Genomic DNA, 26,729 nt, shown 5'->3' with positions numbered 1-26,729 from the left:
CCCCCCCGGTCATGCTCTGCACTGATACCATGGAGCCTGCTTAGGATTCTCTCTCTTCTCTCTCTGCCCCTCCCCTGTGTGCTCACATGCTCTCTTGCTCTCTCTCAAAATAAAATAAACATTTTTTAAAAATAAATAAAAGGCAGAAGTTAATCTTTCACTGGTTATCTTCACAACAGTATTTTTACTAAGAATTAATAAAAAGTGATATTTAAACCTTTTGAGGATAAACTAATTCTTAGTTTAGCTCAAATGAAGAAATTTACTGGTGTCCTGTAAATTTCCTGTAAGATAATCTCTTTGTGGTCTTGTGTATTGATTATATTTATTTCTTGAAACTCTTGGCTTTGTGGTATTACACCACCCTGGTCCTCCTTTGACTTTTCTAGCTTTGTGTATCATTTGGCCAAGCAGATTCTCAGTCCTGACCTGTAATCATAAACTCCATTATAGGTGTTTGTTCCCTATATCTTTTTTTTTTTTTTTTAATTTTTTTTTAACGTTTATTTATTTTTGAGACAGAGAGAGACAGCATGAACGGGGGAGGGTCAGAGAGAGGGAGACACAGAATCTGAAACAGGCTCCAGGCTCTGAGCTGTCAGCACAGAGCCCGACGCGGGGCTTGAACTCACGGACCGCGAGATCATGACCTGAGCCGAAGTTGGCGGCTTAACCGACTGAGCCACCCAGGCGCCCCTGTTCCCTATATCTTTAATCTCTTGAACAATAGACCTTACCTTGTGTCCATCTTCAGCTTTGTTCATGACTTTCTTTCTAGTGCTTTAGCTGTGGTACTTTCCAGTATTTATTTCCAGGCTCTTAGTAGTTACATCCCAAATAACCTGAAATTCAGAATATATAAAACCTCATTCATTATCTCTTCACCTCTGCTTCCTAGGAGTTCAGAGGTAGATTGTGAGAGGAGGGTTTTCCCCCTCTAAGCTGTTTCTATCATTAAGTCTGTCTCTAGAGATTTTCTCTTACTTTTCATCTTTATTCAAAGAAGTCATGTCTCATTTCCTTTTTGTTCCTCTTTGATCCCATGACACACACATTATCACCCAGTACTTAATATTTTAACTGTTGCGTAGACGGTCTCCTTTTATTCTGGTGCAACTCACATTTTAATAACCACATTTACCATGTTACTCCTCTGACCAAATACAGTAGCCTCTGTATCCTTCACTTGATTCTCAGGATCCATAATTATGTCATCGATGTACTTGCACAAACTTATTTCCTTCATAATGTGCAGGAATAGAACTCTGGTTATGCCAGCTACCTTCACTTCATCTTCCAGAAAGACACAGTTTCTCCTTCTATGCCTTTCTCCTTGACTCCCTTAGCCTGGTGTGCTCTCTTTTCTCCGTGCTTGAGTAAATCTTACCCACCTTTATATTCCAGTCCAAACTGTGACCTCATGAAAGCTTTGTACTCTCCTCATCTTTGCAGTCTGTAAATTCTTAGTGCACTGTAGTCTTCACTTAATGGTTTAGAACTTGATATTATATGTGTATTGTTTGTTTTATGCTAGTCTTACCTCTTTTAACTGTATTAAATCATTTTTAACAATGAAATTGAGATTTTAAAGCTCATATGTTCCCTGCAGTGTTGGCACTTAGTAGGTATGCAATACTGCCTGATTAATCATAAAAAGTATGCTTATCTGGCAAATGAATAAAAGGTAGAGATTTCTTTACTGTTCAAGAGATCTTATTTTTCAGTTTTTCGGGTGGAGGAAGGGAAGAAAAAAGGGTAACAGTTCCTTTTTAGTTGCCTTATATATTTGGTTGTGTGTTAACTCTCAGCTTATCAATAACCAGTGTTGTGGCTGGACCAGCCTTTGTGGTTCTGAACCCTTCAACAGTAGCCATCAGGAGACTTTGAAAATGAAGGTTTATTACTTACAGGACTTGAAAATTACTCAGCATACCTGAGGCCACGCGGTGAGGTCACTTGTAGAGAGAGAAAGAGCATAAGCACGCCTGAGCCTGGCGTTCTGCTTTTATTGGGGTTGATGTGGGGGTCTAGGGTTTTGAACGCTCATTTTTTACTGGTGAATTTAAAACATTAGAGAAGGAATTTAAAGCACAGGAAGAGAAAAAAACAAGTGGCCCAAATGGTTAGTTATTAAAATTAACCAAGATTTCTAAAACAAAGGAATCTCAGTGTGAGGAGATGGCCTGGCTCTGTATCTAGTTTTGTGGCTGTGTCCCATACCCCCACCTCCCTACCCCCATTCTCCCCCTTCAGATAGTCCATCTTTGAAGTGGCTGCCACAGCAATCAAAGTTTAAGTCAGGCCCTTGCATTATGAAAAGGCAAACACCCCAAACAAGTGTCAGTATTTGTAGTCCACTCTGAGGCATCAGAGTCAATGGTGAGGACCTTAACTGCCTGGGTAGCAGATATAAGTCTTTTGTAGGGCATGTGTAAAACCCAGTACACATCTAAATAGCACATTGTAATAGCAAAACTTAATAATTATACAGGCAGTAGTCTGATATCCAGTCTGTAGCCATTGTCCCAAATTTGAAAGGTCCAGCTATGAAAATAGATCAGTTAAATAGTTGTATCTCATTTCAGGAGGTGGTCTTGCAAGTGGATTCCCAAAGTTAGGCCTATATTTGCAAGAAATCAGGTATTTAATAAGAAGCATTTCTATGGAGTAAAGGAAAAATAAAGGCTAATGGTTGAAGCAAATTATAAACCGAATCTGAATCTGGAAGGCAGGATTCCTAGATGTTAGGGTCAAAACAGCTTTGTAGTTTGAATTTTTGTGATGATGACATCAGGTGTTCAGGCAAACTCTTTATTGCCCACACAGCAACAGACACGAAGATTGTATATGAGATTGTGATGATTTCTCTCAAGTGTATATCCAGTTATTCCATTCTAGCTCTCGTTGTTTTGGGGAAAGGCAATTTTAGTTCTCAATGATTCCAAGTCACAAGGGTGGGAGAAAAACTGGACATGTTAGTTTGGAGAGTTGTAGCCGAATACTGGAAGAAACTAGAAGAATTTATGATCCATTTCAATTTACAGGTAAAAAACAAAACCTTAAGGACAATTAAAAGCACTTAAATCTGATATCTGGAAAGGCGTATTACTGAAACATAATTAGGTCTTTTTGCAGTCACCCCCATTTCTATCAGAGATCAGGAAAATAAGACTCAAGTGTTTGTAAAATAAGTCCAGTCTCTTTAAACTTGGCCTGGTTATTTACATAAGTGCAGCATGAATAGCTATTGACCATGATTGACCATATAGACTCTTTTAATTCAGCTTTGCTGAATTTTTCATGAGGAATCATACATTGAACTTGTAGATGCTTCTCAAGGCTACGAAACCAAGCCAAGGACTTGGATGTCAGACTTCATCTGTAATACAGATAGATTGGGGTGAATTCCTCATTTTTTGAGGCTCTCAAATATTCTGAGGTTCCTGGGCCTGCCAGGAAGTGACTTTCTTCACTTACCTGGTAAGGCTGCTGGGAACCCTGTATGTAAGGCACCAGACTTTCCCTAGAGGCCTTCCTGGTTCCATAAAGTCAACCTTAATTTTTTAAAACTATCTGGTCATATCTGAATCTATGTATGTCTCTCTCAACTATGACATCCCATTCAAAGCCTTGGTAATGTAACCATTGTTTCCAGTTGTGTCCTGGTACAAGGAGAACAGATTCTTAAGTGAACATATGCAAATAATTGTACTGCTGTGAAAGTATACTCACTGAGAGTTTCCGAATTCTGGAGGGATCAGATGGAGGGAAAAAGTGATTGTTTCACCTTTGTTCACAAAGGTATATATTTTACCAAATTGCTGTAAGTCATAGCTAGCTTAAGAGAAAACGTTTCCTTCAATCTGGAAAACAGAAGATTAAAGAACCAGCAATATTTCAAACAAAACTCATAAAAAATTATAATTATTCTCTTCAGTTCATTCAGTCCTAGTGATTCTTGGTCGTGATCTTTTTTTTAGCAGTTTTATGAATTTAGTTTTTCCTTAGAGTTCTGTCCGTTCTTACCTAGTTTAGTGGTACGATCTGAAAGTTATCAGAAACCTGGGCTTGTCAGATTCCTTTCCAGGAATCTCCTTGAAGATGAAGCATTTGTGCAAAAGCATCAGAGTGAAACAGTAACTTCTGTAAATGATAAAAGACTTAAGAATGCTTAAATTTAAAGCTCTGATGAGAGTTAATTATAACACCGCTGACAAGGAAATTTGGCTATTTCTGTGCCACACGTTTTAAGATGATAACTGGAAATGATGACTGATAACATTTCATATCAGACTTTTAGGAATTTCATAGAATTTCTGGAACACTTACATTAATAGCGTATATCCATATAAGGATATCCATAAGGAGGGTTTAGTGTTATTTCTTATTTGATAATGCTTCTCTTATAATTTAACATATCAAATAAACCTAGTTAATTCATCATCTCTCTTTTTATAAGGAAAGTAAAGAGATCTTTTGAGATGTTCCAGGGGTTCCCTAGGAAATCCCAGTTATTTCCATGTTAAAAGGACTTGATGTAGAATTTGATTTGGGGAACGTTGTCAAAAATATCAAAAGGTTTTAGACACTTGAGTAAAATAGGATCACAGATGATTATGAAACAATACTTAATTATCTACTTAAGTGACAAAAGATTGTATTTTTTAAATTAGTTTTTAAATGTTTTCATTTATTTTTGAAAGTGAGACAGAGCACGAGCAAGGGAGGGGCAGAGAGAGGGAGACACAGAATCTGAAGCAAGCATCAAGCTCTGAGCTGTCCGCACAGAGCCTGATGTGGGGCTTGAACCCATGAACCATGAGATCATGACCTGAGCTGAAGTAGGAAGCTTAACTGACTGAGCTACCCAGGTACTGCAGTGACAAAAGATTTTAAAGGCAAATATAGAAGGTTACATAGTTGTGAGCAAAATTCAGCTCCTTTAATATTGAAAAGACTGTTTGCTTAAGTAATCAAAGATCTGATTAAGACACATGAAACAGGTTAATTATTTTGATAAAACACAAAATCTTTGCTTTCTAGCTACATTACTTGAAAGATAAGGCAAAACCTTTCATAATCTATTATCAAGAGCTGACCAATACTCCCAAGAAAACTTTGTCCTTATAGCAGATAAAAGAAAATTATATAAGCACAGTATTGATTTTAAAGCTTACTATTTTAAAAACCACCATTTATAACAACAATTCAGTTTTAGCCAACTTGACCGCACAAGGTAAAATTCTTTTCTCTTTCTTCTCAACTTTCTATACCATTTTGTGGTTTATTTTCCTCTTTCCCTTTCCGAAAAAACCAATTTTAAGGCAAATTGCTTTCTTTTTCCTTAGCAAAAATACATCTTCATACCTCATACCTTCTCTTAGCTGAAGATACATCCTACTTTTCTTGCATGCAGAGATGTTTCCCTTATTATTTCTAGTAGCTGTAATTATATATATTATTTAGAATTCTTAGCCCTTAGAAACCTTAATTTCTCACAAAAAGTAAGAAGTAAAACTTGTGAATTATTATATCAGCATTCTTTAGACTGGCAAATTTGTGACTATATTTCATAATTTCTATAAACATACATTTCCTCATAGTACAGCTTTGCAGTGTGGTGGCACAAGACACATTTACTAACAGACCCAAACATCTTTAGTTCCTCTGTAATAAGAGGTCAAAAGTAGGTCAACTTAGGCTTGTTTTGCAATTAATATTTCAGTATTTTATCTTATTTGGAAATAATTTAGATAATCAGTGAATTCCTTTCATTTAATTTAGCAAAATTCTGAGGGTGGAAGTTAACAAAAATTTTAGAAACTACTTTTAAGTAGACATGTCATCACATAAATATTGCTGAAAAGTTCGCTTAGAAATTCTTATCTCATTTAACATTTATCTAAATCACTCGATCACAGCAATTATGTTTAGACTACCCATGAAAAACTTCTTTAGACAGTAAACAAAGGTAAACCACCATCCCAAGCTATTTTTCTTGCTGACAAATTTTATAAGATATAACATGAATTTATTTGACTAGTAAACCCAGGTAGAGTAAGTTTTTTATCTGAATTATACTTAACGTAATTAATTATATTAATATGATCTGCATTATATTTACTATATATAATATACATGAACAGTATAATTTTATAATATAAATGAATTAGATATAATTTGCAATATACTGAATATGTTTCTGAAGACATACTTTTTTTAATTAAACCAAATTTAAAGTAGCTTTTACTTACCAGAGATTATTCCAGATCATGTGAACTTGAAAATATTTGAGTTAGTTTCAATATTTCTGAGTTTTAGGAATACTTATTTCCTAAGTGCTTATTTTTAAGCCAGTGAAATAGTTCTTTTACAAATTAATTTGGTGATCCTGTCTCTGGAGGTAGAGAGAAAAAAATCACATATACATAACATACCCATAGACATACATGAACATGCAGACAGACATAGAGACCTGTAGCTTCCATTTCAGCATTCTAGCCATGAATCAGGTACAGCAATATAATACTCACTAGTTTATAAATAAGGGCTGAATCCAAATTGGCAGACAGAATAAGAAAAGGTTGCCTGCTCTAGTAGCGAAAGCTTTGTACTAATATTTGTAGAGACGACTTTTAAGATTTGTACTTATCCTTAACAAATAATCTTAAAGAGGCTGTGGACTAGAGTTTGGGCAAAAGAGCTTTTATAGCATTTTGTATTTTAAAAGGCCTGTTTTCCCCCTTTTTTTCCTGTGGTTTCAGGCGATTGTGGGCAGGGCTTTAGGTACCCCCTGGGTGTTTACATTTCAAAGACATGGCTGGATCTTAAATCTTCAAGGGACAGAGTAGAAGGCAAACTTTCTCCTAAGAGTTCTAGTGCCTTTTGGATGGTTTTGGCAGTCACAATAAAATGTAGTAGTGCTACCCTGTAATTAGGGGGAATGCCTTGTAAAAATAATTCTCTGGACTCCACATCAAATGGGGCCTCTTCAGGTTGGAAATGCAGAAGGGGTCATTTGGGTCATTGTGGTCATGGGAATGATGAACCCATTGGACCATGGGAATTTTGTGCAGCAGGAGATGGGCTTCCTCTGTGAACCTTAGCAGTAATCACAATGATGGAAGGACAGGTGCAGTGCCAGGCAATGTATATCCAGGTAAGGAGAGGGAGGGCTCGGCTATGAGTATCAGTGGCTCTAGGGGCCTTTGCCTTCCCAGTTCCCTCTTCCTCCTCTAGGAGAGGGCTCGATAATCCTGTCAGCTCTTCCCTTGTTGGAAGAGACACCTCGTGAGGCATGCTTCTAGTGGAAAGCTGTTCAGTGGAAAGCCGAGGGGGCTCGGGATCTATGGTATCTCAGAAGGAAGGACAGTATAGCCCAGATGGATCTCTGAGAAAGTTATGGATTTTAGGGTCTTTAGATACTGGCCTGTTAGTGCATTTTGGCCACTGTGAGGCATTTAGAGCCTGTTCCAAACAAACAAGAAAATCCACAATAGCCAATTAGCTCTCTTCTCTCCTTCCTGCTGCATAAAATCTTTAAGCAAGGTTTGGGTTTCATTAAGGTATAGTTTTTGATCTCGTTTTCTACGTGTTTTTTCTCCTGTGACCTTAATCTTCCATGTTGTTACCAGAAAATTTTGGATGACATCACTGTCAGCCCTCTTCATAGGTGGTTGCTTTCTTTTCCAGGGTCTCCCAATAGACATCTCCAGGATTGGAGTCTGTCTTCAGTAGCGTGATATGCACAGGGTGTTTGGGAAAAGTCCCTAGGCCTCTGGAGCATAAACCAGAGTCTTGGCATGTTGGCTTGCATGACATTGAATAATACCCAGGAAGCATTCGTGGGTTTTGCAGTTATCACAGAGCCGGTGTACCTCCTCAGGGTTCTTAGGACGTGCTGGCGCCAGATGTTCAGGATATTTATTTGTCATTAATTTTTAGCAATACCACACCAGGAATTGGACCCATGGTATCCCATTGGGTCAGGGGACAATAGCAATTTCAGTGAGTGAAGTGGTAACACAGAGACTGTAGGCCTCTGTTGTATTTTCCCTTTGTGGTGCCATTGGCTTCTAGTTGTAAGCCTATTTCACTCTTCTGGGTTAGGACATATAATTTGGGCACAACCCAGTTGACTCAGTGGTTGCAAGTGGAAACCTTCAGTCCTCCTCACCTAAGGAGAATAATTTCTTCCTATCTTTGGCTCAGAACCTTCTTTGGGCAGTGACAATAGCCTTGCAGTCTTACCTACCCTCCTTAGCTTTCCTTGGCCATTGAGGATCTTTACGCACATTAGTAGTCAAATAAGATCTTTATAATTAGTAGTCTGATTGTCGCATTAGACCACATGGCCTTGATTATGCTGCTCTGGGGAAATTTTTGGATTATTATGGCAGCCGTTACCTTTAGGTTGGATACTGCAGGCAACACACAACAGAGGCAATGTGTGAAAGCACACAGTAGTATGGCCCCTAGCTAAAGGTGTCCCTTTCTTAGATGGTGAGTTTGGCAGTTAGTAGGCAAGTTGCACGTAAAGGCATTCCCCTTGGTTAGTTGCAAGGGCAATCATGTAGTCTTGCCGACTATGCCAGTTGTGTGTTGGTCTTGTCATTAACCAGTTTTGTGGCTAGAGAAGCCCTTGTGGTTCTTACTATGATTGCAAGATGCCGTTCAACAATAACTATCAGGAAACTGAAAAAAAAATAAAGGTTTGTTACTTATAGGACCTGGATATTACACAGTATACATGGGAGTGGAGGTGGGGGAGTGGGAGAGTGTGTGCACATGTGTGAGCATGATAACATGCATGGACCTGTTGTTCTGCTTTTCCTGGGGTTGAGGTAGGAGCCTAGGATTTCACAGGCTTACTGTTGGTGAATTTACAGCGTAAGAGTGGGAATTTAAAGCACGGGAAGAGAAAAAAACAACAAGTGGTCCAAATGGTCAGTTACAGAAATGAACCAAGATCTCTAAAATGGAGGAGCCTCCATGTGGGAAGGTGGCCTGACTCTTTATCTAGATGTGTGGCTGGCATTCTGTTTATTTGAAATAGCCATCTTTGAAGTGGTTGCCTTGGCAATCAAAGCTTAAGTCAGGCACTTACATTAAAGTAAGAAAAAATACCCCATTTATCAAGGTTTACACTACATATTCAAAGGATAGAAATAAGAATAAAGTTAGGCCTAAAGATTATTTTCATGGAAAATTAAATGTAACATGAAGTGTAATCTTTCTGGATTTGGAAATTCATTCTTTTTTTTAAAGTTTATTTATTTTTGTGTGAGAGAGAGAACGAGCAGGGGAGGGGCAGAGAGAGAGCTCCGGAGAGACAGAGGGAAAGAGAGAATCTCAAGCAGGCTGTGTGCCGAGCCCGATGTGGGGCTCAAACCCATGAACTGTGAGATAATGACCTGAGCTGAAACCAAGGGTCCTGGACGTTCAACTGACTGAGCCACCTAGGTGCCCCTGTAAATTCATCCTTACAAGTGTTGTTGGGATTGAAAGATATTGAGAGTAAATTACATATCAGTTACATATCTGATATTAAGTTTTTAGATATAACCTAACTTATTATGTCTTTTCTGTTAAAAAGTATAATTAAAAAAAGTACACTCTATGTAATCAAAGCATTTCAGCTAAAACCTGCCTTTTTGCGAATAATTTTTGAAATGTCAGAACATTATCTAGAACTGTTTATTATAAATAAAGGTCTAAGGATGATTATTTGTAGAAAGGGGATTTAGCAGGCTCATTAAGTAATCTGATAGATAACTGAAATAATGCTAACATATTTTACCGTTATTTGTTGGGGTAGCCATTTAAAGATCGCTGTGAATGGTTCTATGAACATTTGCATTCAGGACAACCAGATTCAGACATGGTGCACAGGCCAGTGAATGAAAATGATATCCTGCTGGTTCACAGAGGTATGTTTGACAAAGAAACTGATGTGTGTGAGGCACAAAATACTAGTTATTACAAGTTTTAATATGTAAAATTAATCAATGCTACATATTTAGATTCTATTTTTAGGAGTAGCTGTGAAGTTGTGTCAAAAGCAAATTGTGCAAAGCTAAAGCAAGGAATTGCTGTACGGTTCCATGGAGAAGAAGGCATGGTGGGTATAAAAATAAGTGCTGTTAAGGTCATTATATATAAAAGATTGAAATACACTTGAATAAAGTTTAGTATTTAATTGATAATGGAAGAAACTTGAAATTATTTTCATTTGTTATTCAGAAAAAAATTTTTCCTCATATATTTCTGTTCATACTTAATTTTATTTTCTTGAACTCAGGGTCAAGGTGTTGTGCGTGAGTGGTTTGATATTCTGTCTAATGAGATAGTCAATCCTGATTATGCATTGTTTACCCAGTCAGCTGATGGTAAGTTGCACAGTCTACATCACTTTTTCTGTGGCTTGTCACATTTTCAGACTCCTTCAGTGCATTGTACCCTTTGATTCCCATAGTGATCCTGTGAGCTAGGTGGGGTATTCCCATTTCATAGAAAAGAAAGTTGAAATTCAGAGTTTCCATCTACATTAACACAGTTTGTGAGCTGTAGGATCATGAATAGAATCTGATTCAGTTTAGTATTCTTTCCTGTAAATAGTTGGTTCTTAGATATTTGTCTCAAGGGCTAGTGCTGGCCCCAACGAAGTTTTCATCAGTCCTTTGTAAAGTACAACTAAGCTTACTCAATTTAAGGATTGTCCTTAGACTCATTTTTGAGTTAAAAATTTCCTTTTGTGAAACAGTGCTAGTAGATGGGCTTAAAAATAGCCTTATGTGGAAAAATTAAAATTTGCTATTGCTTATTTGAGTTTCCAAGTCTTAAAATTTTTGGATCATAAAAAAAAAAAGTCTAGAAATCATGGTATTAAATCTTAACTTATAATCTATTTATGTATAGTAGCTTAGTTTTCAGTCCTTTTAAAAGATCAAAATCTGGTAACTGAAAACCTGTTATTATCTTATAAAACAGATAAACTGTTTGTTGAAATGATGCTTTGAATCTGCACAATTGTAAATTGATATTTTAGGCAAAATGGAAATGGTTATTGCCTCATCTGTGGGAGGTATACCTGACAGTTCTCTAACTTAATAAAGACATATCCAAGTGAAGGTGGGATTCCAAGTTTTCAATGCTTTACACAGTTGCTTTTATTTCCTGAAAATCTTTTCTTTCCCGGTGTTTAAGTTCTTTTTATAAGCAGAGAGTGTATCATTAATTATAGCTTCTGATTGCCTCTACCCAAACCAGCAGGCAAATCTCCATTGAGTAAGAATGATGACTCTAAGAGAGGCGAGGGGGTGGGGGGCTGCAGTGATGCCAGGGAGCTGCAGGGATTCACCTGTATGATGGGCTTCAGACTCACATGGTCTCTTGGAAGTTACTTAGGATTATGGGACTGTCTGCTTTAATTCTGTAACTACTGATTATTTACTCTGAGGTGAATTTGGTGTCTTTGTGATTTTGATGACAAGTTTGATGAGGTGCTGAGTTTAATTAGGCCTAACCTTTGAAGCAAGATTTAGAATTAGAACATTCTATTTTAGATTTATTTCTTTTCTTTACAGTCCTTTATGTCTGTTATTTTCATACCTGAAAAACAGATTTGGTGTGGAATCATAAGTCAAGATTCTTCCTCATATTACAAATATATTAGCACAGCATATGTTGCTCTGCTAACAGAGACCATAAAGATGGTGATTTGTCCTTTTTGTAAGCCATACAAGTCTTCTCTTTAGGGTCACACTATTTATAAATTAAAATCTAGATGAAATGTTTCTTTATGCTTACGTTTAGTTGATATGGAGGGAATTATATTAAAATTTTGAATTAAAATTCCTAAATGTGGGAAATGTTTGGCTAGATCTCATGTCTAACAATTTCTTTAAAACTTGCTTTCTCATTATATTAAGATGCTTACTATAGAGTTTGGCCTTTGGTGTTACACTGGACATGAGTCCTGGCTCTGCACCTCTTTTTGCTGCGATCTTGGGCCAGTAAATGTCACCTTTCTGGACCTCAGTTTCTCCATTTGAAAATCATGATAACCTATGTTTTGTAATGTGGTGAAAGAAATCAATTAGCTGATGTGTAAAAATGCTTAGCCCAGTACCTGGCACATAGAAAGCAGAAATAAATATTAGAAGCTATTATTCTGTGAGAATTATATTTTCTTGTTCTATAGGATTTTTCTGAGTAATTTAAAGAGCTGTGTCACAGTTACACTTATTTTGAACTTAGAACATAAACTTTGTGTTCTAAGTAGTTTTCAAGTTAAAAATAACATTTCTTTCCTGAAGATCCCTCCCCCCAATTTGTTTCCTTATTTTTTAAAAATTTCTCCTTATCTTTTTAATAACCCAGATTTCCCAGAAAATACTTAGCAAAGGGATTATAAATCACAGACCTAGGAAAGGAAAGTTGAGTCATCAAAAATCTTTGCTGATTCATCAGTAACCCTAAGCATTTACTATTTTGATAGGTAAAAAAAAACTTGTAACTATTCTTAAAATACTGTATTTTTAGGGGCGCCTGGGTGGCGCAGTCGGTTAAGCGTCCGACTTCAGCCAGGTCACGATCTCACGGTCCGTGAGTTCGAGCCCCGCGTCAGGCTCTGGGCTGATGGCTCGGAGCCTGGAGCCTGTTTCCGATTCTGTGTCTCCCTCTCTCTCTGCCCCTCCCCCGTTCATGCTATGTCTCTCTCTGTCCCAAAAATAAATTAAAAAACGTTGAAAAAAAAAAAAATACTGTATTTTTAGAATTATTGTTATGTTTGTCCTTGAAGTCTTTTATTCATCTCACAAAACTTTGTTTTGACTTTTTTAACATTTATTCATTTTTGAGAGAGCACAAGCAGAGGAGGGGCAGAGAGAGAGGGAGACACAATCTGAAGCAGGCTTCAGGCTCTGAGCTGTCAGCACAGAGCCTGATGCAGGGCTCAAATCCACAAACCATGAGATCATGACTTGAGCCGAAGTTGGACGCTTAACTGACCGAGCCACCCAGGTGCCCCTTGTTTTGACTTTTAATACCCAGTCTTACCCATGACTGGGATTGATTTTCAAAAGATACTTGACAGTGAATGACTAGCTTCATGTGGCCCTTTTAAGTCATTCAACCATAAGCTTCCAAATTTGTACCTTTTATCTAAGTAAACTGGTTACAGCAATGTAGTCTAGTGCTAACAGTGAGACATCAAAGACCAGCAATGAACAAAGTGAATTATTATCAAAATATGTATACTAAATGACCAAACATCTCACTTTCCAAAACTTTCCATTTTTCCTTTATTTTATTTATTTATTTTTTTGGAAGGGATACTATTTATTAGATTTAGCAGTTATTCTTTTAGCCCCGTTGCCTAGAAGAGTAGTAAATAGGCTGAGCTCAATAAATATTTGTTCAATGAATGTGAGTTGTATTCAGAGTTAGTGATCATCACAGAAAAATACGGAAAGAATTCTTTAAAGGTAAGGTTTGGTATTAGGTTTTTCCATTACACTAGATTTTTTTAGACTTTTTATTGTAAAATATATAACAAAATTCACTGTTTTAACCACTTTAAAGTATACAGTTCACTGGTGTTAAGTACATTGACCGTGTTGTATAACCATCACCACTGTCTATTTCCAGATCTTTTTTTCATATAAGTGGAATTATACTGGGTTTTGACAGTAATTGGTAACTATTGCCTTTGCCATTTTTACTTCTATACCTCAGTGGTACTTATTTGAAGTTGATTATTTGTCGTGAAGAATAATTGGTTGACTTGTGGATTTAGGTGATTTTCTGAAAATTGTTAAAAGGCATCAAGTTCATTACTTAAGAACAAGTTGAACATTTAAAATTCTTACCCTCTCATAGTGCTCTGTTCCATAAGAAACAAAAGGTAGTGAGTACCTACTGCACTGGGCATGTATAGATGAATAAAACAATACCTGCCCTAATTCATAGCCTAATATTTCTACACTGCCGAGGAAAATGTGTGTGTGTTTTATCGTATAATATATTATTTCCACTATCTCTCTGGCACATCTTCCAACCTTTCGGTTAAAAGTATTCTAAAATTTTCTCTCTGCACAAAGACTTAACTCTGATAAGTATGTGTGAATTAATGATTATCTTCTGACAATTCGCTTGTCTGCTATATATTCCACAAAGAACATTACTGTGGAAGTTTATACATCATGTAACTTTGGTTTTGTCAAAGTTGTGTTTGAACTGATTTATCTGCAGTGAAATGATCTTTCTTCTGCATCTGGATTCTTAGAAATAAATTATATTGTATTTATTTTAATAGGAACAACTTTTCAACCTAATAGCAACTCCTATGTAAATCCTGATCACTTGAACTATTTCCGGTTTGCTGGACAGATCTTGGGATTAGCTTTAAACCACAGGCAGCTGGTCAACATTTACTTTACAAGATCATTCTATAAGCACATTCTTGGTACGGCTCTATTGTTATTTCCATAGGCATTTATTTAAAGTGTTTTTCTTAGAATCTTTAGGAAAAACTAAGTAGACAAGAGGTGGCATTTTGGATGAGGTAATTTTTATTTCAGTTGGAGACTATCTGTGTATGTAAGGCATTTGGGAGCCTGAGGGAGAGGGAAAAAAATTACCTTTTTCCTAAAAAAAAAAATTGTTTTTCATTTAGTGTGTATATGTTCATGCTAAGAATGCAATTTAATATGAATATACTTAAGAGAATTGGCACTTCTTGAAGTGCATGATAATTTTCCTGTATAGCTATTTCAAAGAAAGAATACATTGTAAAAATGTGGAAAAAACCACAAGCTTCAATTAATAGAGTTCCAAATCCAGGAATTAGCATGTATTTAAATCTTGCTGTCAATTGCATTATATTTTGCAGTTTTATGGAATATCTGTAGAGGGCAGTATTTCACCATTAAACAAACAAGGAAAGGCAGAAACATTTAGAATATAACTGCTGTATGTTTGCATTTTTAGGTATTCCTGTAAATTACCAGGATGTGGCATCCATTGATCCAGAATATGCCAAAAATTTGCAGTGGATTTTAGATAATGATATTAGTGATCTAGGTCTAGAACTAACCTTTTCTGTTGAAACTGATGTGTTTGGAGCAATGGAAGAGGTGCCTTTGAAACCTGGGGGTGGAAGTATTCTTGTGACACAAAATAACAAAGTGAGTATTCGAATTTTTACCTTAGCCAATGTTTGTAACTTGTCCCTGATTGCTAATTACTCTAGTTTCCTGCCACTAGCTAGAAAAGCTTTTACTGTTACAGGGTTTCACAGCATTTTATAACAGATAAGATACTTAAATTAACTAAACCATCAAATATCAAACTTTGAATTAGGATTAAATCACTGTTGTGTTAGACAGTCAAGGCAGTTCCTGAAGCAGCCTAGAGCACAATTTGGTTGATTGTATAACTTGGATAACTGTATACTGAAAAATTCAATTAGAAATGGAAGCTTACATCAAGAACATATTTGCATCAGTCACTGTTTCATGTTTTAATGTATGATATTAAGAGTTCCAGTGGAGAAAAGAAGAAATTCCCATGTTAAGCTCTGTACCTGCTTTTGGGATCCAGTAGAGCTAATGGATCCAGTAGATCTATTCGACTACTTGATTTTTTTTAAGCTTTATAACTTGATTATGTATTATATCTTCTGTTTGTAAGTAGTTTTTCCAGTTTTACTGAGAAATAATTGACATACACCTGTACATGTTAGTTTTAAATTTTGGCATATGTTTTAAATTTCATTGTTGAAAAATATGTTATTTTAATATATAATACATTTTTATGTTTGAAAATGTAGGAAATTGGGAGTCAGAAAATCTGGTTTGGCAATTCCACTTCTGTCATTTGCCAGTAGCAACTTTTGGTTAAACAAGACTAAAATCTTTTCCCTTTCCATTAGTTGGATTATAATTCCAAGATGGCTTCAGAAGCAACTAACTATAAGAAATAATGTCCATTGATTTAGTAAAGCATATATTCTTTTTTAAAAGCACTTTAACCTCTTTTAGCCCCAGTTTTCTATTCTATAGACTTGGGATAATAATACTTCTTTTTAAAACAAAAATTTTTTTTAACGTTTACTCATGTTTTGATAGCGAGAGACAGAGCGTGAGTGGGGGCGGGGCAGAGAGAGCGGGAGACACAGAATTGGAAGCAAGCTCCCGGCTCTGATCTGACAGCACAGAGCCCTACGTGGGCTCAAACTCACGGACCATGAGATCACGACCTCAGCTGAAGTCAGACGCTTAACTGACTGAGCCACCCAGGCGCCCCAGGATAATAATACTTCTGGTACAGAATTGTTACTAGCGTTTTGCTGACTGAAAACCGCAACACGAAAGTCAGTTGTTATTGCATAGTTTTCTACAAAGAGGCTCTTAGTTTGACATACGTACAGGGTATTGGAAAGTTATATTAAGCTCTGTAGTTTTACTTTTTGAAACTTAGATACTATACACATAAAAAAAAACATTAAGTGTAATTGTTGAAAATAAGATCAGGAACTGAGTATTTGCATATGTACACTTGGACAATTCTTAGTCTCCTCTTTCATTTTATCCAGGAGGACACTGAAGCCTAAAGAGTTAATGGTAAAACTGGGGCCAAAACCCAGTTTCAAATCTGATGTTCTTCCTGTTTGCAAAACATGTTGAGGAAGATCTTATTTGATTTTTAATATAACGAGTCATTTTAAGCTCTAGAAGATGAAAATTATAAAATGCTTATTTTTAAGATTATGTATATAAGCTTGCCAGTGAATTAAAATACTTTAAAAAATCTAATTATTAGATTGTCCACCCTGTCATGCATTTATTATTTTATTTTACATTGGAGACCTATTCTCACTTAAGAGTAATGAAGTTATAGAATCTTTGTTATAAGCAAGAGATTGCTTTTCAAGAAACTCAAATATGATTCTTATCTGTGAATATTATATCTGATGAGTAGATTTGTCACTCTTGTCAGGTACGTTTTATGTGCCAAAGTTGAAAGACCCATTAACAATTGCATGATGCATAGTTATATTTATCCTTGTATCTCCTAATAGTCCCCCTCTCATTATGAAATTACTTTTGTTTAGATTTTTAAAAATATATATTGTATTAATTCTTTTGCATTTGTGTCTTTTATTGAAATGTAGTATTGGTAAGTAATAACAAAAATAATATATGGATATTGGGGGTATACCTTTTGTTGTGAGCCTAGTTTGAGGCTAGAATACTATTGTAATATTAAAGAACTTGAAAGTTGCTTCTAAGTTTAATAAACTTTTACTTCACTGTATTAACTCATTTGATAATAGGCTAACTTTTTTTTTAATGATTAGTTTCGGTAATAGAGATAAAAGCAGGATCTCAATCACTAATATGTTCATTATTCTCAACTTTCATTTTGTGATGTAAACATTTTTTCGGAATAATTGAACCTCTTCATTTTCTAATATTACCAGAGTCAAGTATAATTGTATATCAGATTATCGATGTTTAAACATTTAATGCTTACCCAATAAGCAACCTGATTAATTTTTAAAATTAAAAATCTTTAGAAACATACCTGCATCTTAAATTGATCACTTGCTCTAAGATTGTTAAAGTATTAACTTTGTAAATACAGTTTTCAAACCATGTTTTTTAGAGATTTTGTTACTTTTAAACATACCTTTATTTCATGAACTTTTTTGTTACTTTAGGGTTAGCCTTTTACTTACTCTTCTCTATAGATGTAAAGTTGTAACTGTCGTTTGGAGTTCAGTGTCAAAATCTGTAAGCATATTGAAGCTTAAATGAGTTGCCAAGCTTGTTAGTATGAGAAAATCTGTGTAAGCTGATGTCCACATGGGGGAGTCATTTATTCCTGAATTTTATGGAAAGTCTTTGGTAATTATAGAGGGAAACCAAATAGATGAAAATAACTTTGTTTAAAAAGGAGTACCTTAAATAAATACAAATGATGTACAGAGAATATATATCTGTTCCACATTTGAAATATAATGCTCTTTTAAATTTAATTTTGTATCTATCAATTTGTTTAAAAATCTTAAAAACAAATAACAAAATGAAACTCTGGTTTCACTTTTGAAAATGGCTGAATTAACCGGGAGCTAAACATTAACATTTAAATAATACTTTCACCTTCTTTTAAAAGTTTTGCTTTTATTTTTCACTTTTACTTTTTTATTCTTGACCAAAAACTGGAATCATGGAACCATAAAATTTGTGTTAGAAGTGACAGTTTTTCTTAGATCTTCAGTTCTGTCTCCTAGAACTGAAGAGTAAACTACATGAGTTTTAAATGTTAACACTTTTACAATACTACTGATAAAGTTCACTCAGGCTGGGACGGAAAGAATTAGGGGTGGGGTAAGACAGGATATCAAGGAATGGAGGAGGTGCCATGGAAGTTAACTTATAGAGGAGATGCATTAAGTGGTCAGATAGGAGGAGTAAGGGGGAAAGGAAATGTTCTGGCCTTACGCGAAGTTGAGGATGACAGAGGATGATGTGTTTGGGGAACCACAGGTAGATCAGAGTTGTAGATCTTAGCTTCGGTTGTGGAGTAAATGAGTGGTAAAAGATGAGGGGAGTATATGGGGGCCAAATTCTGAAAGACTCTGCAACCACAATTAGGAATTTGAAAATTAATGTGACGACTGCAGGGATGATTGCAGGTGTTACAGAGCCAAGTTTCCTGAGTGAATTCTGGTTTTTAAAAAAACCACAAAACAGCCTCAACTTGGAGTGTGAAGAATGGATTGAAATAGGGCGATACGGGAGTCAGGACAGCTGCTAGGGGATTGTGGCGTTGGTCTGGGGAAGATGCATGAGAATTTTATAAGACAGTGACAGTGAGGATAAAATGAGATAGTGTAGCCTTTTTGATATTTCTGCTTATTTCTACAAAAGAAACCTGATTATCCTTTGGAGTTCTCAGTAGAGAAATTTTCAGTGAGAACTTTTACATACTAGAGCGATAATAAGTGGATAAACCCAGGAAAGAAGCTTTTTATCACCAAAGGATTTATATTCAAACAGTAACTTGAATTATGCCAATAACAACACCATTTAACCTGTTAACTATTAAAAAAAAATAACTATTCAAAACCATTTTATAAACGTGGTCCAGTTTTTATCTCTCCTTCAAGGAGGGGCAAAAAAATCTTGTTTTCACTATTAAGAGTTAACTATTGGGGCGCCTGGGTGGCTCAGTCTGTTGAGCGTATGACTTCAGCTCAGGTCATGATCTCATGGTCTGAGTTTGAGCCCTGCATCGGGCTCTGTGCTGACAGGTCAGAGCCTGGATACTGCTTCAGATTCGGTGTCTCCCTCTCTCTCTGCCCCTCCCCTGCTCATGCTCTGTCTCTCTCTCTCTCTCTCTCTCTCTGTCAAAAATAAATAAACATTAAATTTTTTTTTTAAAAGAGTTAACTATTATTTAAGTAAATGGTTTTTTCCGGACATCTTTTAAGAAATAGTGAAAAAAGATTTGCAAGAAGAAAAATGGCTTTAACAAATGCATTAGTTTTCAGCATCACCACCACTCTTCATAAGAAGATATAGTTTAGGTTCAAAGCCTGAAGAGAAGTTAAAATTTTAAGGAAGATTTCTGAGAGGTGGATATTATTTATTTCCCATATTCAAAAGACTGGGAGATTATTAAAACAAAACGGTTCTATAACTAGACATTAATTGGAATTTAATGTACAGAAGTTCATTCTTCTTAATCTTAATCTTTTTATGTTTTTCACTTTGCAGTTTCTTTTTTGCTTACCTATTTTATGTCAGTGACCAGGGTTGGAGGTTAAAGCCAGAAAAAAGTTGCTACGGCTCTGTTTTTTTGTTGCTGTTGTTGTTTCTATGCTCAGACTTTCTCAGTTGAAAGATTTCCATGTATTAACATAATTATTTCACCATTATAAGTACTAAGATTTTTTTTTTTAAATTTTTAAGTGTTTATTTACTTCTGTTTTTTTTTTGTAGTTAATTTATTTATTTATTTATTTATTTTAATATATGAAATTTACTGTCAAATTGGTTTCCATACAACACCCAGTGCTCATCCCAAAAGGTGCCCTCCTCAATACCCATCACCCACCCTGCCCTCCCTCCCACCCCCCATCAACCCTCAGTTTGTTCTCAGTTTTTAACAGTCTCTTATGCTTTGGCTCTCTCCCACTCTAACCTCTTTTTTTTTTTTTTCCCTTCCCCTCCCCCATGGGTTTCTGTTATGTTTCTCAGGATCCACATAAGAGTGAAACCATATGGTATCTGTCTTTCTCTGTATGGCTTATTTCACTTAGCATCACACTCTCCAGTTCCATCCATGTTGCTACAAAAGGCCATATTTCATTTTTTCTCATTGCCACGTAGTATTCCATTGTGTATATAAACCACAATTTCTTTATCCATTCATCAGTTGATGGACATTTAGGCTCTTTCCATAATTTGGCTATTGTTGAGAGTGCCGCTATAAACATTGGGGTACAGGTGCCCCTATGCATCAGTACTCCTGTATCCCTTGGATAAATTTCTAGCAGTGCTATTGCTGGGTCATAGGGTAGGTCTATTTTTAATTTTCTGAGGAACCTCCACACTGCTTTCCAGAGCGGCTGCACCAATTTGCATTCCCACCAACAGTGCAAGAGGGTTCCTGTTTCTCCACATCCTCTCCAGCATCTATAGTCTCCTGATTTCTTCATTTTGGCCACTCTGACTGGCGTGAGGTGGTATCTGAGTGTGGTTTTGATTTGTATTTCCCTGATAAGGAGCGACGTTGAACATCTTTTCATGTGCCTGTTGGCCATCCGGATGTCTTCTTTAGAGAAGTGTCTATTCATGTTTTCTGCCCATTTCTTCACTGGGTTATTTGTTTTTCAGGTGTGGAGTTTGATGAGCTCTTTATAGATTTTGGATACCAGCCCTTTGTCCGATGTGTCATTTGCAAATATCTTTTCCCATTCCGTTTAAGTACTAAGATTTTTAAATGTGATCAATTCTTTAATTCTTTGGCATCTGGTATTAATTTATGCCTTCAAAGAATTGACAGCAAAACTCAGGTGGGAGCAAATAGGACTCCTAGGATATGCCATCTGTTAGGGATAAAAGATCCCCTGCCTCCAAGTTCTATCAATCTCTTTTAACAACTTAAAACAAAATGAGAGTTTAGGTATGGTTTGTATTTAATGTTTAATTATGCAACTCTTTATGCCAGTGTTTTGTGGACTGCTTGTCATCTGTACATCCACTGTTTCCTTATTAAAACATGTAATATATTTGATGCAGGGGCATAAGGTGTGGGGGGATGAGTCCCTTGGATGCCTGCATAGGTAATGGGAATGCAGCCAGTATATTTCTGCACAGTGTGAATAGTTAAAATGTTAGTGTGTGATAATAGTGGCTGTTCATGGTAATAATTGTATCATCAAGATAATGTTAATTTGTGTCCTTCTGTTTGAGGATGTGCAATGTTTAAGGAAGCAGGGAAACATTTTAGCAGCAGTTGGATTTAGATTTTCTTTTATTAAACACAGTTATCTTACAGCTACATGGAAAACTATTTTATTAAATACCTCAGGAGGATTTGTGATGGCTAGGATTTTATTTTACTGAGAAATAATTTAGACCAAGATTCATCAACAGTTAAGTTAATATGGAGAATGGTATGTGAAGGAGCTGATTTCCATAAGTTGATATCCAATAGCTAGGGGTCAAAGTTATAGAAATAAATGTGGAAAATAATTAATATTAGACGGAATAGAAGGGAACATGTAAGGAAAGATTAGTATACTTGTGAAAATGTTTAAAAAGAATGTGTGAGGAAATAATAGGAATTATCTGGTAGAAAATGGAATGTGTACTATTCTGATAAATATGGACTGCAATGGCAAAATAGGTAAAGTGCCCTTGAGCAATTCACAAATCTTTTACTTTTATGCCTCATAATTTAACATCTTAAACAATGATCACTGAATAGTACTACAAAATTCTAAGTGCAAAACCTTTTGGGAAAAAGCTATTTTTTAAAAGTGTGTTTATTTATTTTGAGAGAAAGCCAGAGAGAGCATGAATGGTGGAGGGGCAGAGAGCGAGAATCCCAAGCAGACTTGCGTTGTCACTGTGGAGCCCGATGTGGGGCTCAGTCCCGCAAACTGAGATCATGACCTGAACCAAAATCAAGAGTCAGATGCTTAACCCACTGAGTCACCTAGGTGCCCCTGGGAAAAAGTTATTCTTCTTAAAGGAAAATAGGGTCTCATATAGTACCTTAAACATACAATTGACAAGTGAATGGAGCAGAAAAATTGTAGTAGTTCAAGTAGGCAGTTTTAGAACAGACATAAATTAAAAGATAATGAGGTGCTAATGTTGAAATCACTGCTGGTTATAACTTGGAAGTGTGCTGTGTATATTATTTCCTGTATTGGAAAATCTAGCTTATGTTTCTGTTTGATTGTTTGGCACACATTTCCATCTCCCTCTCTCTAGTAACTACCTGAATATAACTTGTAGTAACTGATTCATTCCTGTCTAGTGGAGAAAAACTTCTGGGTGGTAGGGAGTGCAGTTTGGGGGTGGGCGTAGACTGAATAGCAGAGATGGCAGCTTTCGCTGTGCCAGATGACACAAGGGACCACGTTGGGTTTGGGAAGAACTGTGGGGAATCCACCATGACACTTCTGTAGCTTTGGCATGTATGGAGAATTCATAGCTAGTGGTTAAATACAGTTTGCTGACTTAGTGCTTGTGGAGGCAAAGCATTAGATTAGTGCCAAACAAAATTAAGGAAGGAACCTGAAACAGGCTTTCTCACCTCTTTAGAGTAATCATACCTGAGAGGTGAGAAATATATACAACATATTGCTTTTAAATGACAAAGCTTCACTTAGACATAATTTAAAATATATAAACGATAACGATAGAGTTGATTGAGAGATATGGCAACTCATTCTTGTCTGAGCCAAAATATGTTTTTATTACCTTAAATTTTAAGTGACATTATTTTCTATGAGGATATATTTTATTTATGTTTGTTTATTTATTTCCATTTTTTTTTTAATTTAAATTTTAGTTAGCATACAGTGCAATATTGGTTTCAGGTGCAGAATTCAGTGATTCATCACTTACATTAAACACCCAGTGCTCATCACAAGTGCCCTCCATAATACCCATCACCTGTCTAGCCCATTTCCCACTCTCCTCCCTCCATCAACCCATAGTTTGTTCTCTATCATTAAGAGTCTCTTCTGATTTGTTTCCCTCTTCCCCCCTTCCCATAGGTTCATCTGTTTTGTTTCTTAAATTCCACATATGAGTGAAATCATATGATATTTTTCTTTCTCTGATTGACTTGTTTTGCTTAGCATAATATGTTCTAGTTCCATCCATGTCACTGCAAATGGCAAGATTTCATTCTTTTTGATGGATGAGTAATATTCCACTGTGCCTGTGTGTGCGTGTATGTGTATATATATCACATCTTTTTTTATCCATTCATATGATGATGTGTTTTAAAATGTGTGAAAATAGTTTACCTTAATTCAGAATCAAATTGACTATGGTTAAATGGCCCATTTATCAAGTTCCAACTATGTATTAAGTGCACTTGTTGAATGTATGCATTTATCACATATTTACTGAACACTCTACAAAGTGGCAGCCACTTTTTTAGAAGCTGGGAACATGTATGTATCCTGGTAAACAAAACAGATTCCCTGCCTGCAGAGATACTATATTCTAATGAGATATTTCAGTTAGAGACACTAGGAAGTGTAAAGACACTGAGGGGTGCCTGGGTGGGTGGCTCAGTTGGTTCAGTCGTCTGACACTTGATTTCGTCTCAGGTCATGATCTCATGTTTTGTGAGACGTGAGCCCTACGTTGGGCTCTGTGCTGACAGCATGGGATTGTCTTTCTCTCTGTCCCTCCCCCGTTCATGTGCACACTAGTTCTTTCTGGCTCTCCCTCTCAAAATAAACAAATAAACATTAAAAAAAAAAGACTGAGGAGTGAATAAACTTTAGTTTGGGGAACAGAGAGAATGAACAAGGGGAAGAGTGGGAGGAAATGAGATGAGAGAGCAAAGCAGAGGCTGGATCATTTAGGGCCTTACAGGCTACGAAAGTAATTTGGATTTTACTTAAGTCACTGTAGGATTTTAAGCAGAAGTTATGTGGTCTGAATTGTATATGAAATTACATATAAAACATATTTAAAAAACCACTCAGTAGTAAGGAAGAAGCACTACAGAGGCAAAAACGGAAGCTGGAGCACTGCATGTTGCAGTAATCCAGGTGAGAGATGATGGCTTGGACCACTTGCTAGCCATGGAGGTGGTGAGACAAGGTCAGACTCAGTATTTTTTTGGAGGCAGTTGTGATAGCACCCACTGATACAGCCTGTGAGAGAAGTCACGGGTGATTGATTCCTAGGATTTTGGCCTAAGTAGCTTAGTGATTGGTAGATTATGGGTTTACTGAGATATGTGGATAATGGTGCCAAATTAATTCCAAGCCTTTACCTCTAAAATGAGAAATGAGTATATCAATAGTGTCTTAAATATGTGAAATTGAAGAAAAATCATCACTTTTTTTTTTTAATAGGCGGAGTACGTCCAGCTTGTTACTGAACTTCGGATGACAAGAGCCATTCAGCCTCAGATCAATGCTTTTTTACAGGGCTTTCATATGTTCATTCCACCTTCTCTTATACAACTTTTTGATGAATATGAATTGGTAAGGAAAAACATCAGTTCTTTTGTTGTTATAAACCATACAAAACTCCAGTTGCTGCAATTCAGAAATAATTTTGTGGTACTGTGAATGAAATAATATATAATAAGACATTATGTTTTAATGTTCATGTTTAGAGGTTTGTTACAAGATTTGTGATTGTGCTTCTCTTGAGCTTAATAACCAGATTAATAATTCCTCAGTGTGAAACGGGGCGAAGTGGTGATAAACAAAGATGGAATACATTTTCAAAATATTTTATGTGGGAGATGTTGAAGGCCAGTCTTCTCAAAAGCGGTGTTCATATTACAGTTGACCCTGGAACAATGCGTGTTTGAACTGTGTGGCTTGAAACTTAAAATGTGGATGTGTTACAGTATATCATTGTAAATGTTTTTCTCTTCCTTTTGGTGTTCTTAGTACTATTTTCTCTAGTTTCCCTTATTCTAAGAATATGATATATAATACATACAGTGTACAAAATGTGTCAATTGGTTATGTTATCAGTAAAGCCTCTGGTCAACTGTACGTAATTAATAGTTAAGTTTTGGGAGAGTTCAAATGTCACATGTGGATTTTGGCTATGTGAGGCAGTCCTTAACCCCTGCATTGTTCAAGAATCAAATGTATTTCTCCATTTTTTATCTGACCATGTGAGATAAAAAATAATGATACTGACTTCCTGTACTTCCAAAAAGGAGAATTAAGAGGGTTTTTCTTATTCTATTTGTTTAGTTTTCTCTAGTTTCTCGTTTGACCATATATATAATTTTATCATTCTCCTTTTAAATCTCTGTGGAGTCCTCCTCTCTGTTGTGGCCTCCAATATCTAGTAAATGTTTTGTTTTGCTTTTTTAATTTGCGTGCCTTTTACTGTGACCTAACAGGATTTCTAATTTTATATGATTTATGTTTGCATTTTCCCTCATATCCTTTTTCTCTTTTATCAGTAGTAATGAATTATTTTGAAACTTTGAGTTGTCTAACTCCTTAATAAAACACAGTATTTTAAATAGAGTATAACTATTTATTTTATTTTATTTTTTTATTTTTTTTAATGTTTATTTATTTTTGAGAGAGAGAGAGAGAGCATGAGCATGGGAGGGGCAGAGAGAACACAGAATCCAAGGCGGGCTCCAGGCTCTGAGCAGTCAGCACAGAGCCTGATGTGGGGCTCAAACTTACAAACTGTGAGATCATGACCTGAGCCAAGGTCAGGCACTCAACCGACTGAGCCACCCAGGTGCCCCTGTTTTTTATTTTAAAAATTATAATTTGGAATAGCACATTTTAGATCAGTGGAGAAGTGTTCTTTGTTGTTGTTGTTGTTGTTGTTTTAATGTTTATTTTTGAGAGAGAGAGAGACAGAGTGTGAGGTAGGGAGAGCCAGAGAGAGAGGGAGACACAGAATCCAAAGCAGGCTCCAGGCTCTGAGCTGTCAGAAAAGCTCACAAACTGTGAGACCATGACCTGAGCTGAAGTCGGACTTTAAACCGACTGAGCCACCCAGGTGTCCCTCTTTGGTTTTTATTCTTTTCCATAAAATTAGTTTTATCCTGTGCCTTTCACTTTACTGTATGAGTAAGTACACTGGTTTATACCTTTTAATTTTACATATATGCCAGTATTTTCAGTTTATCATTCATAGTATATTTTAGTATAGTAGTGAACAAAATTGTGAATTAAGTTTGAAGTTGTCCATTGTGACTTAGTTTGATTAAATGTCAGTTTTGAGTTTTTGCTTACAAGATTAATAGTTTTGTTTAGTATATAGACTTGTCTAGTTTTTGCATAGCAATAAGTTATTTTTAGCATTTAAAAGCTGAGGAGTACTTATGAGCTATTATTAAACATGACTAAAATCTGACTTTTTATGTACTGTACTTGTATTAAATTAGCTTTTATGAAGTTCAAAACAGATAATTACATTATTTTCTTGACCTGTATGTAAAAAAAAAAAAAAAAAAAA

The 26,729-nt window shown here is 36.0% G+C and overlaps 1 protein-coding gene across 9 annotated transcripts in view; it reads left to right on the top strand.

Annotated features, from left to right (window-relative positions):
• The window catches only part of HACE1 (HECT domain and ankyrin repeat containing E3 ubiquitin protein ligase 1), a 122,195-nt gene that overhangs the window by 75,184 nt on the left and 20,282 nt on the right, over positions 1–26,729 (top strand). For all 9 annotated transcript variants that reach the window (XM_049654062.1, XM_049654067.1, XM_049654066.1 and 6 more), the window contains 6 exons: positions 9,818–9,929; positions 10,023–10,120; positions 10,301–10,388; positions 14,318–14,467; positions 14,992–15,188; positions 24,632–24,763. In XM_049654062.1, the coding sequence (XP_049510019.1) occupies positions 9,818–9,929; positions 10,023–10,120; positions 10,301–10,388; positions 14,318–14,467; positions 14,992–15,188; positions 24,632–24,763 (777 nt within the window). The remainder of the gene's footprint in view (positions 1–9,817; positions 9,930–10,022; positions 10,121–10,300; positions 10,389–14,317; positions 14,468–14,991; positions 15,189–24,631; positions 24,764–26,729) is intronic.

This window comes from Panthera uncia (genome assembly GCF_023721935.1).
Source record: "Panthera uncia isolate 11264 chromosome B2 unlocalized genomic scaffold, Puncia_PCG_1.0 HiC_scaffold_24, whole genome shotgun sequence".
NCBI classification, from domain to species: domain Eukaryota; kingdom Metazoa; phylum Chordata; class Mammalia; order Carnivora; family Felidae; genus Panthera; species Panthera uncia.
Note: the sequence above shows the minus strand (reverse complement) of the source record. Positions and strands in the feature narration are given on the sequence as shown.